General features: G+C 37.1%; 1 protein-coding gene across 6 annotated transcripts in view; it reads right to left on the bottom strand.

Annotated features, from left to right (window-relative positions):
- MAGI2 (membrane associated guanylate kinase, WW and PDZ domain containing 2) overlaps positions 1-13498 on the bottom strand; it is a 1522816-nt gene that overhangs the window by 654833 nt on the left and 854485 nt on the right. For all 6 annotated transcript variants that reach the window (XM_053609528.1, XM_053609530.1, XM_053609531.1 and 3 more), the window contains one exon: positions 5061-5180. In XM_053609528.1, coding sequence (XP_053465503.1) covers positions 5061-5180 — 120 coding nt within the window. The remainder of the gene's footprint in view (positions 1-5060; positions 5181-13498) is intronic.

The raw sequence follows: 13498 nt of genomic DNA, 5'->3' as shown, positions 1-13498 counted from the left end.
TGTTATGAACCTCTTAAAAAGTAGGGCAATGTTACAGTTGACCTATGTCCATTTTTTTAAGTTAACTTTAGGATAAGTGATGTTTTCAATAGAAAGAAAAATAGCTTTGTTTCATTTTGAGCACAGCAACCAAATGTGGTAGCAGATGTTCCAGAGGAAATGCTCTTCTGGAACCTGACTGTGGATGATCACAGTAAGTGAATTAAATAAAATTCATCTAGGCACAGCTTGGGGAACATATGATCAGGTAGTTATGATATTCAGAACACAGGCTGAGGCAGACACTAGTATCAGTGGTTAGTGAAACCATGAATATCAAATCCAGACAACTGGAAGACGTTACTCAGACAGGATTCACTAAATTAGAGCGCTGGGTAATTCAGCACTGTGGACAGTTCCTAAAGAAACGTCCCCCTTCCAGGTACTCTGAGGGCCAGACCTACTCATTTCATTCCACCTTGGTGTCTCACCTGTACCTAAGTGTGACCTTAATGCCAATAAAATTGTCTGCATTCATTGTTCTGCGTTTCACACTAAGTCTACATTTTCAGTCCTAACAGGAAGGCTCAGTGCTGTGTATGTTGCTTGAGGTTAAGTCAGGCTCATCACTGGGTGTTTGAAATTTATCTGTAAGGGATTATTGATAGATTTATTATTAATCAGTTTATTGATCATAAAACTCATCAACTTAATTTTAAATCTATTCAATCTGAAAAAGTAGGGACAAAATTAGCCAAGTCATGGGAAACTTGCTGCCTTATCAACACCCGACTGTCCAGCCAGGTCCTCTGGGCCATTAAGGGGACAACGCACCAAGCCCAGGCAGCAGCTGTTCTGTAGTAAATGGCAAAAGGCTTTCAGGCTTGGGTGCAGGGGAAGAAGAAATGCTTTAAAATCAACTAAAATTCTGCCTGGGGCATGTGGTAGACAGTAACTGTAAGCATGTAAAGGCTTCCTTACAGGCTCCAAGAAGTAACAAAATTGCTCTTTTGGAGCAAAAACTTTGAGTTAGTTCCTGAGAGGCAAAACTACAATTTACGACAGTGAATCTGATTGCTAATCCAGCAACCAAGTCCACTTTAGCTACATCTGTCCATCCACCAAGATTAGAATTAGGATCATTAACAATGAAACAAAACTGTAAACATGTGAAACATCCCTCAAAGAACACATTTTTTCCGCATGACTACTTTTCTAAGTAGTTATGTTCTAAGATCAAATGGTGGGAGTGAAGCAAAGAAACACTATAAAAACTGATTTTCTCAACAATGAGTAGCTTAACTAGACATTTTATTAAGGACTCCCTTGATCTTAGCTAATAAAAACAAAATGAAGTAGTCCCAATGTCCCTGGCAATAAATGCACCAAGTTGGAAGGCATTTAGGAAGGGGAGGAAGAAAAAGGGATTATCTTCCTATCTCTAGTTTATATCAGCAGCATTTCTGCTCTGGTTTGGGGGTTGGACTCTGGGAGTTCCTTTCAGTCTTAACGATCCCACATGGTTAACATGAGGTCTGTAATCTTATGCTGAAAGTAGCTCAATTCCTTATTATTATTATTATTATTATCAGTGTATTCACAGAATACCAGAAGTGGATTTTCTAGTGTAAAGAGTATGACAAGGCATGAGAATGTGCTGGTAGGGAGACAGGAAGGAGAACTGAAAGACGGAAAACACGCTCTATAGAGAAAATGGGCTTCCTTCCAAAAATCCTTAGGAGAGAGGGATATTGTGAAAGCTCGACAAATATGAAAAACACTCAGATCTTTCTTCACTTGAGTATCACATGACTGTCCTCTGTGTATTCTGAAAGCACCCACAGTAGAAAAGACATTCCCTGAGAAAAAACACAGTAAGTGGTAGCCCTAAGTCTAGAGTTTATGACCAATCCTGAAGAAATGTAGACATTTTTATTAGAAGGGGAATTTTACTAGTTTCTCAGCTCTAATAATAGAAAAAAGTGGATGATTCTGAGATTTGAGAATGTTTTCCAGATACTCACTCAAGTGCTCGTGAGACCTGAGAAGAAAGATTGTTCTTCTTATTATTACTTTATTATTATTATTTTTTTTGCAGTTTTTGGCCGGGGCTGGGTTTGAAACCGCCACCTCCGGCATATGGGGCTGGTGCCTATTCCTTTGAGCCATAGGCACCGCCCGAAAGATTCGTATTTATCCACATGCAGAGTTGTGTGTTTGTAGGCAACAGTATTGATATAATTGTAAAAGTCACATATAGATTTCAGTCTTACAATTCAATAATCAGCTCTTAGGAACATTAATAAGTTGGCAGCAAAGCCAGTAAACTAAACTCTCAGCCCTGAAAGGATATCTGAAGAAGATTCGGGGTTACACACCCTTGCTCACAAAACTCCATTAGCTTCAGACAGTTTCAAGATATTCCCTTAAAATGTAACTGGAACCTTTAATTTAAGCTATACTTTAAAATACTGATATTTAATTTTGAGACATCTAGTTTGTCACGAGAACAATAAATATTTAAAATGAACATTGGCTTAATTTTTTCAGCTTACATAAAATAAACGTACACAGTATTTTTACAAATGAAAAGTCACATTGCTAACGACGCTACTCTTGTAATGATTCTGTATGTTAAGCCACTGGTTTGTTGCCACATAACTATATTTAAATAAAGCAAATAAACATAATATTATTATTGGAAAACCTGCTAATTAATGACTTTTACTAAATAATGTCATAAAGCTCACAGGAAAGTATTCTATAAATGCTATTGTTTATGTATTCCGACTTCTTTAATGAAATTATTTTCTGTGACTTATGCAAACTATTTTTCATGTACAGTTTTAGGCAGCTTTAAAAAAATCTAGACACTCATTACTAAAGGATAAGGCAGCTTATCAATACAGCTTCTTTTTTTAAAGTGTTTTCAATCAATCTCTACTATCTTTTATTCTTGACAGTATGAAGAAGATACAGTACTAATGTATAACTATTTCCTTTTCCTGGGTATTTTTGCCTATTTCCTGTAAATGTGGCAATCAGCAACTAAATGCCTCAGTCACGTTAGGCACCTGTCTCAGTCAAAATTGCTTTAGGAATGCTAAATAATGAATGAGATTTTAACAACCTCAAAATTCTACGTTCTTGAATAACTATAGTCCACTAAACTATGGAATTAATTACAGTCTTGTGCCACACCAACAGTTTTAATTTTTTTTTTTAATTTGGCCAGGGCTGGGTTTGAACCCGCCACCTCCGGCATGTGGGACCGGCGCCCTACCCGCTGAGCCACAGGCGCCGCCCACACACCAACAGTTTTGGTCAACAACAGATACTATATACGATGATGGCTCCATAAGAATATAATGGAGCTGAAGAATCCTGTCTTCTAGTGACACTGCAGCTGCTGCAATGTCACAGTGAAATATACTATCCCCCATCCATAAAGATGGTATAAAAATACCTACTGTGCTCCCCATCTAGCATATACAATTATGTACAGTATATAATACTTGAAAATGATCAAAAAACTGTTACTTGTTTATGTATTTACTATGCTATGCCCTTTATTATTATCTTGAAGTGTACTTCTATTTATAACAAAGAAAAAGGGGAACTGTAAAAACGGCCTTAGGCAGGTCTTTCAGGAGGTATTCCAGAAGAAGGTAATGCTATCACAGATGACAGCCCCACACCTGTTATTGGCCCTGACGACCTGCCAGGGGGAAAAGAACGTAGAGGTGGAAGACAGTGGTACTGATGATTCTGACCTGAAGTAGGCCTAGGTGATGGGGTGTGTTCGTGTCTTCGTTTCTAGCACAAAACTTTAAGAAGTTAAAAAGAAGATTTCTAGGTAGAAAAAAGCTTATAGAATAAAGAAGCCATTTTTACGTAGCTATACAAAGTGTTTGTGTTTTGAGCCTAATGTCATTACAAAAGTGCCAAAAAGTTAAAAAAAATGTTAAAGGTTATAAAGTAAAAAAATGACAGGAAACTAAGCTTAATTCATTATTATAGAAATCTCCTAACGACAGTTCTCGGTATCTCTTTTGTTAAGTGACACATGCCTTTAAATGAAGGAGGAAGTGGAGGGCTTAAATTGTTAACACGGCACATCAGTTCATTCGATGAGATGTGTGAGGGGCTGGATGCAGGAGGAGTTGTGTTTATAATGTCACTGTTAATTGCAGTTCAGTAAAACTTGATTCATCTTTGGGCTTTAATAATAGTACATATGCATATGCTTTACACACATAACAATTGTGAAATAGGTATGGGAATATGTTCTACTCTTTTCTTAGTTAAGTCATTTTAAAATTGTATTGTACATGTACATAGATATACAATGTCATTAGACGTAAACTAGATGCACACAAATGTTACCCAAGCATTTAAATGTGATCAGATCAACACATTGTTACTCATTTGTATTTTTCAATGCTATCCCTCCCCTTTCACAGTTATGAATACTAAGGTTTAGTGATAGTAACTGAGTTACTAAATATTTATGGCAGGTAAGTAATGAAGCCAGGTTTGTAACCAAGACGGATTCTGGTTCATGTTGCAGTGTTTTCGTCACTGAAGCACATTTCCTGCATTCAAGGTTTTGGCTTAATTTGTTGTTCATGCTCAGCTTGGGTAAGTAAGAAGATTCACTGTCATGGGAGAGCTTTGGAGTTCATTCACAGATCCTATTTTCCTACCCCATCATTTCTCATGGGAGGGAAGTGGAGGCCAGTAAGGCAGAATAATTTGAGAAAGCCACAGAGAGATAATGACAGGACCAGAACGCTAGCCTGGCCCTCATTTAGACACCACCCAGGGATGGGAGACATTTTATCTGGAAGATCACAGGTTAGCTTCAGGAGGTAACCAGAGGGATACTTTTGTGGGTACACATATATATTTCTCTGGGTGTGCTAAGAGTATGTTTCATTGAGACTTTTTTTTAACTTTCCTTTAATTATCTTATTAAAATTTCCAAACCCAAACACAGCAGCACATTGGCAACACGTTTTAGTCAAATGAGAAAAATGTAATACAGCATGGAATAGGATTCACAGGAAAGCTGTGCTTACCTTCATAAGTCCCACTTTCTAGGAGAGCACCACTTTTCTCCAATTCCATAAAATCTTCAACAGTGATGAAAATATAGTCCACTCCAGGGACCTCACCCTCCTTATGTGGCCTTGTGGTGCCTGAATAAGGAAAAGTCAAAACAAAAGAGAGACTCTAAGTTATTTGTTGTTGAACTTTGGAAATATCACCACATTTCTGAATATTCAACAACCCTTGTTTGTACATCCTGCAAGTTTACAGTTTGTATTTGTCCTTCTGTTTGGCCACAGAATACAGCAGGGGGTAAAGATTAAAGTAAAGGCACAAAGCATTTTTCTTCATCAAACTTAAACAGAGTTCATTGCCATGGAATATGGGTGCATATATTTTTCAGTGAAGAATGCTGAACATTGTGCCCTTTTTGCAGAGGTGGTTTGAATATTGGGCCAGGAGTTGGCTAGTTCAGGAATTTACATATTTCATTCTCATGAAAGGACATCTATTGTTCCACAGACGGCTGTGCTATGACATAAAATACAACAGAAAAGAGAAATCTTAACAAAATGGCAAACTATCGTTATATTTTCATAATCTGTTTTCTTTTGGGAGAATTGTTGGTTTTCCTTTATTAAATTTGTGCCAAAAATTTTTTATGTTTGATTTAAATAATCACAAAACATTTTACTATTACTTAAAATTAAATTTATCACTCAACTGGAGTTGAGGCATAATTAAAATTGCATTAGTAGGGCGGGGCCTGTGGCTCAAGGAGTAGGGCGCCGGTCCCATATGCCCGGAGGTGGCGGGTTCAAACCCAGTCCCGGCCAAAAATCACAAAAAAAAAAAAAAAAAAAAATTGCATTAGTAACCATAATGCTGTTACTATAGAATCTTTGACTTCATCATTGCCTTCCTTTTACATGGCCTGCCTTCCTTCTGTATTGCCTCTACTTCTGACTGAGCGGGGAGGTGACACGCTCCTGGAGGTTACTGCGGTGGGGCTGCTGCTCTTCCTTCCTGCATCACCTGTACAGGGCATGGAGCTATAGATAGCCAAGGTGACAGGAGCATCAGCTGCTCTGCCTTTGGCTCTGCTCGGCAGTCCTGATACACAGACCCTCCCAGGCATGCTGTCCAGGATGTGAGGTGGGAGCAGAAATAGACGTACTCAAGGATACAGATTTGTTTTCTGGTATATTTCCTTCCCTCAACGTGCCCTAAACATCTTCCTTTCTTTTTCTATGCCACCTACATAAGACATTTTGCATGGTCAGATTGTAATTTACATAACGAATACATGCAAATTAAGCATGCAGAAATATACAGAGGTCAAATATATAAGCAAGGTAATACCTGGCAAGACTTCTTCCTATTTAAGACTCCCCCATTTTGTATATATATATATATATAAAAGTATTGTAAATCTTTAAATTTTATATTTTGCTCTCTGAATTTGATGTCTTTATTACTAGGTCATGAAAATATCTAGTCAGTTCTCCTTTTGGTCTGAAGGAACACATCTTGACTGCATATGAAAGGCAGAAGCCAACGTCAGAATGTACGATGTGCTTGGGAAATTGATTTTGGGTAAAACTGAAAGATTCCCATTGAAGAAATTTTTTGAGATTTAAAGGTATTATTTTCTAAAATTTTTACAACCCTTTTTTGAAGGTCTCAAAAACAATATTTTTCCATAATCATGTTTAATGACTTCCCCTAAATTTGTTATTTATTTTGTTTGACTGAACCACATTTTGCAATATTTTCTATTCCTTTTATGCTATAAAATAGAAGCCTCCTACGCCTAGTATGCATAATGTTGTCAAATTAATGTTTCTATGAGAACCTTCACTTTCAATATTCTGACTCTTATGTGTTTAAATTTGTGAATTAGAAGTGTATTAACACGGTTTTTGGCAATCAGTGATTTGCTTTTCTGCTTATTTAGAACACACTGTAATCATTAAGAAAAAAATCAAATAACAAAGATTCAATTCTCCTTACTAATTTCCCTGCGCATTTCAGAAGCTACACGCTTTGGCTAATTAACTGCTTGCAGCATGGTAATGCATTCCTAGCACAATGTGAGCAGAGGATCACATGCTTGAGAGCAATTTCCAGGGCTGCTGACTGGTTTGGAATAACTCGGCTGTACCAAATTCTAGTGAGCACGTTTGTGGTTACGTTACTCTTGGGAGGACTATCAGTACCTTTGGTTCACTGAGTGGTTTTCCATCTCCATCTTGGCCCTCAGACCTCTGTGACTGAGTTCTGCCTTCTGTGCTGCATCACTTGACCAGCTGTGTTGCTGTTGACCACCTGATGCCGGCTGCCTACTTGGACCGAAAGCTTGCCTACCTCATTGAGGAAGTTCTACTCTATAATCTCAAATACCGTGCTCCCCATTTTGACATTTACTGCTCATCTTTTTTCTTGTTCTGCTCTTCTTTCTAATCATGACCTCCAGTCCCTTGATTTCTCCTAATTTCTTCAATACTCCCCAAATCTGGCTTTACTGCCTCCCTAACTACTAAAAGACTAGGAACAACTTAGAATATTCCTTTAATTTATCTTCACTATTTTCTGACTTATAATATGTCTCCACAATCACTATTAGGTATTGCATTCATATCGACAGCAATTGCTATAGAATACTGTAAACCTTCCCTAACAAAGTACTCTACAAATTCAGGTTATTTCATGTCAGCTTCATCCTACCAGTGCTTGAGAATCCTCTTATCTGTGGCTTCTTGCCTCTTCTTGTCCTGTTCCCACCATTTTTCCAAACTCAACTGCTTTGAGCTTCTGCAGAAGACATGAGCTCATTCTTTCTTGGTAAAGCAAGAGATGAACTGAAATCAAATTCCCTAAAGCTTGCTAGTTTTCATTTGCTTCATCTACATTATCTTCATATTTTCTCTTTTCTTTCAAAACTAACCCTTCATTGAAATTATCCATCCATTGTGCTAAAATGAAGCCCTTCTCCTTTGCTTCCTTTCAAAATTTAGTTTTTATCAAAGCTGCATATACAGATATTTTAAAATTTCAAATTATTCTATGAGGCTTGTTATTTTTAAAAAAGGAGACCATAGTAGCCTCTCCACCCCCTACACACACACACCCCACACACACATACACACTCACAGAAATAAACCTTTCCCTTTATCCAGAGGCAAACAAATTCAACTTTTTCAGCTGACTCATTTGCTTTACTTCCAAATCTCTAAATAATTTCTTTAGGATGTCTCTTGATATCTTTTTACTGTAGTAATTATATTTTAATTTTCAAGGAAAAAAATAAGGATTTAGCTCTCTTTTGGCCACAATTCTGCCCCCTCACACTCATAATTTCCTCCTTTTTTCCTTTTTCCATCATTCCAACAGAGGAAATTTGTGTTTGGGTTACTACTTAATGTTTACATTAATAATCATTAATAATACCATGTAAATCTATTCCCAGCTCTACCAACTCCTTTTCCTTTCTTGTGTAATTTTTTGATCAGTATAGATTTAATATGACTTCATCTCCATTTTTAATACATTAATCATTAATTCAATTAGTAAACTCTCTTCTTGTCAGAGAAAGCTTTCAAAATGCACAACTAGGTTTGGTAACTTATCAAGTTTATCCCATTGAAGAACAAGTGCCTGCAGGTCCCTTCTAACCTGCTCTAATCTGGACTGTGTTGGCCAACCCCATAGCGCCACCCTGGGATCATTTGTTGTCATCCTGGGAATCACGTTGCCTCTGTCTTGTACTGTTCTTCCTCTTTTCCAGACTCCATGCCTATTTTCATGGTCCTTGCCCTCATTTTGGCACAGCACATCTGTCAGAAGCTTCCTGTCAAAGGTTGCATGGGACCTACATCGTTCTGAGATTTTGCACGTCTGAAAATGTCTTTATTCCACTCTCCGGGTGGCAAATTTGACAATATTTCAATAATCATAATGAAAGTGTATTTCTCCACCTTACTCCTCTGTTAATGTCAACCACCATTCTTCCAGCCAAGCTGTCTGACCCTTTCCCTTAGATTCATTTATGAGTCCTCCTCCACTCTTTTATCTCCAAATATTTGGCAAGGTCTATCCCTGCAACTCCACAATGCCCCCCTGCCCACCTGTGCTATCTCCTATCCCAGCACAACCCTCCAGGACCAGGCAGATCTGTAAAATCTGTCACTGAGGTGCCTGCCTCCTTCTCTTGGTTTCTCATAGCACTGACCGATTAGCCCTGGGAAAAGCTCAAGGCCAATCACATTCTCCTCTCCAAAGGTTTATCTACACAATCTCTGGTCAAGAGATTTGGCTGAAAATGACACACAGAGAAAAATACTGAGAGCTCAAAAGAATCAGAGAAAGCTCAGTTTCTATTATTTACAATAAACAGGCAATTGGAGGTATATCAGCTCGTGGAGTTTCTTTCTTTCTTTTTTTTTCCTCTAGACTGAGAGTATAAAATTTATTTTATCTTATAAAGAGAGAGGGAGTGAGAGACAGGAAGAGAATGTAGAAAGAAGATGAAAAAAGTGAGCAGAGAGATGGGAGGCATTCCCAACTTGTACATGGACTTGCCTTGATTGGACATGTAAAAGGACATAAATTAAGAATTTTCTACCTAAGAAATATCTTTCTTTCTGGCTTTCTATGTGACACAATGCTTTCTCCTTAATTTCCACCATTTCTCCTTCTACTTTCCACCATCAGAATTACTCTTGGGGTTAGACAAAGGGGCAACTACCTGTGAGCGATGGGATCACACTGCCTGAGCTTGCTGGGGTCCTGCCACCTGCTGTCAGTAACACCACGAGGAAGGCCCTTCCCCTCTGTAAACTATAGTTTTCTTATCTGTAAAATGTGAATAATAATAGCAGCATGTTCATAGGGCTGTTGTGAGAAACAAATGATATAATTCACAAAATATACTTAAGACAATGTCTGGCATGTATTAAGCACTCAACAAGGATTATATGTTAAGTACTGCTGCCTGGAAGAAAAGAGGTGATATCATAGAATTCTTGCCACAAATATTAATTTGAGTATTTACTATGTGCTAAGCACTATTGCACTTTTCTGTATGCTTGGAATACGTTATGTATACGTGTAGGATGTCTCGATTTCCTTTTACTTTAGTAATTATAATTTTCAAGCAAACAAAATAAGGACTTAGGTCTCTAAATACAATGTATAATATATATATAACATATTCCAAGCATACAGAATATATATATATATATATATTTTTTTTTTTTTTTCATTGAGACAGAGTCTCACTTTGTCATCCTCGGTAGAGTGTCGTGGTGTCATAGCTCACAGCAATCTCCAACTCTTGGGCTCAAGCAATTCTCTTGCCCCAGCCTCCCAAGTAGCTGGGAATACAGGTGCCCACCACAACGCCCGACCTTTTTTGGTTGTTGTTGTTTAGTAGTCCCAGGCTGGGTTCAAATCCACGAGCCCCAGTCCATGTGGCTGTCACCCTAACCACTGAGCTAAGGACGCTTCTGGTATATATTTTTTAATAACACAAGTCAAGATCCTTGTCTTTATGGAACTTATATTTTAACAGAAAGAGGCAGAGAATAAACAAAAAAATAAAAAAGTTATACACTATGCTATCAAGACATAAATCCTATTAATTGACCACAAATTGTGTCATTAGCACCTCTGTACAACTTAGTAGGTCAATTAGACAATACTGAGGAAAAGGTTGAAGAGAAGAGAAAGACCGTGAGGAAAGGAACTGACCAGGAGCAGAAACCTATAATACTTGCAGGCTTCAGGCTTCTCAAGGGTGAGTATTACAACTTGTCTGGAGACCTCTGGGAGGCAACAGGAAATTCAGAATGGAGCCTGGCTATATTTTGGAAAGAATCACTCAGTTCTCAAAGAGATATTTCATTTATTTCACATATTGTTTGGGTTAGCTTGGGTCATTGGCCTAAAGCCTTGGTGCCCAATATAAGCATTTTTGAACTTGCAGCTATTTTCATAGGCCTGATAAATATGACAGTGCGCAGTGAGTTCTAATGGTGGGCATATGTGTACACACAGAGATACTGACATATTAACTTTCATTTTCAAAAGAAGAAGGTAGAAGCATGGTATGATAAAAGGGTTCTTAGAATTGAAATTCAAGGGCCTCTGCATTCCATTTTGTTTTAATGTATGGAATCCTGGATTAAAACATCTTTTAGTTGATCATCCAATTTCCCATCATGCACTGAGATAAATACCAGATATAAAAGAGCATTCTAAAAAGTAAAAGCATAAACACCATACCAACAATATCTGTATACTACTACGAATACTACAATTACAACAAACATTGATGCTACCTTATTTTTGGAATATATTATAATCAAAGTTTTTAAATCAGTTTCCATCATTCAAACTGACACTTCTTATAAAGAAAAAATTCTTGGGGTAGTGCCTGTGGCTCAAAGGAGTAGGGTGCTGGCCCCATATACTGGAGGTGGCAGGTTCAAATCTGGCCCTGGGCAAAAACTCCAAAAAAGAAAAAAAAGAAAAGAAAAAGTTCTTAAGTCTAAGCTCATAAAATGCCTTTTTTATTGTCTAGGTGTAAAGAAATACGAATCAAGATATAAATCCATTTGCTCTTATTACATACTAACATGTGGTACGTGATTACTTAGCTACCACATACAGGACCCTTTTGTCCTTTATTTTACAGACATGGAAAACAGGTGGAGCCTATGTCCTGCGCTGCAGAACTTTATGCCTTTTGCTGAATCATTTGAAAAGTGTGAAAGTACTCATAAAACCTGGTTAGTGGGCCATTTATTTTAACCTGTAGGTATAGAACCTGCAACAACAAAAGTCAGAAAGCATGATTTTAGATTTATGTGTCCAAAAAGAAAGGCTACTAATTATTGTTAAAACAACTGGCAAAACAGTGGCGGAAGAAGGAGAAAGCAACTGGAGATCTATGAACACCTCTGTGGAAAGTAATATGATTCTAAAAATAAGGCAAATATATGTGAATGAAATGGAGTGTTAAACAATAGTAATTGGCAGCTAAAGGTAATTAATGTCTACTCTTGAGGAACAGTTAAGTTGAATTTCCTGAAGTGGTTACTTACCTTATTTTTATGCTGAAATAATTATAGTTGCTTTCACAACTCAACAGATTATGCATAGAGAGTTGACAAGGAAGCGAGACTCAAGAATAATAACAAGTAATCACCCAGCATCAGAAATAGGGGGAAGATATGGAGAATGAAAGCGAAGTATGGCTGATTCATCATATAGCTGAAGGTGAAGCTCATCTTTTATTGCTCTTTTATTTTTGTTTTGAGACCTTCCTAAGTAGTATTTAGAAAAGTCCAAAATAATTTTTATTATCCATATTATGGTTTATATATTTCATTCTTATTTTTTCTTCCAGGCCATTCCCCTGAAGGAAAAATAAATAGAACTAAAAAGAAGGAAATGCAACTAACTGGTCTTTGTTTTACCTCTTTTAGCTGCATTTCTTTAACCAAAACCCCACCTTTTTTATTAATTGCTAAATTAAATACTGCATGAGTAATACGTGTACCTGCTTCATGAGTTGATGAAATGTATAATACTTCTGCTCAAAAGACATATCTAAAGAGAATATAAATTCTCCCAAATGGTTAGCTTATTGATACACAGTGAAATCACATGAGGCCACTTGTCATTTTGTTACCATGGTAACTGGGGGTGCTGCTGGAATTTTTTTTATTATTATTCCACTTTTTAAATGAAGGAACATTGTGCCTTTTGCCTTAGGAAGAAAAGAGCATGACGTTTGTGATAAATGTAACTCTAAAGAACATTTCCCCTTCATCTTTCTGATATTTCGTAATTTAAATAAAATACTTTTTTAAAAAGTCACGGCTTAAAGGAAAGAATTATTATTTAGATGATGGTTCAGTGAAATCATCTACTGTACTATGTTCTGATGTGCTCCACAGGGTCTGCTACATGGCAGGTACCCAATACATATCTGCTAAAGAAATGGACTTGGAATTGATCATTAATAGGCAATGTGTTCTAAGCAGATGGGTCACTGTGTGAGAAACTGAATTCTGTTCTTATCATGTTTCTGAATACATTCTCCCTTTTTTCCCTGGTATTTTTCACCTGCAAGTTGGAGAAAATAAATCTTGACAGCTGGAGTGACTTCCTCTGGATTTGACCTTTAATTAACTCTCTCTTAGATTCTTGAAGACACTTCTTTAGTTTGTCATTTACTCATTAGCAAGTGTGAACACAATCACCACATTTTTGTGTGTGCTTCCAACAAAAACATTCATAAGTTTTTTGTTTGTTTGTTTTTGGCCATTGCCTCTAATCAATTTTTATATAAGCAGCAGAGGGCTCAGATTTTACTGTACTCATTTTCAATCATATAAGATCCAAAGTATAACATTATACAGACATAGCTAAAGTAAGCAAAGCAAATAGTGTTGTTTGT

This window comes from Nycticebus coucang, chromosome 11 (genome assembly GCF_027406575.1).
Source record: "Nycticebus coucang isolate mNycCou1 chromosome 11, mNycCou1.pri, whole genome shotgun sequence".
Taxonomy (NCBI): domain Eukaryota; kingdom Metazoa; phylum Chordata; class Mammalia; order Primates; family Lorisidae; genus Nycticebus; species Nycticebus coucang.
The sequence above is the reverse complement of the archived record's forward strand: the minus strand, read 5'-3'. Positions and strand labels throughout refer to the sequence as shown.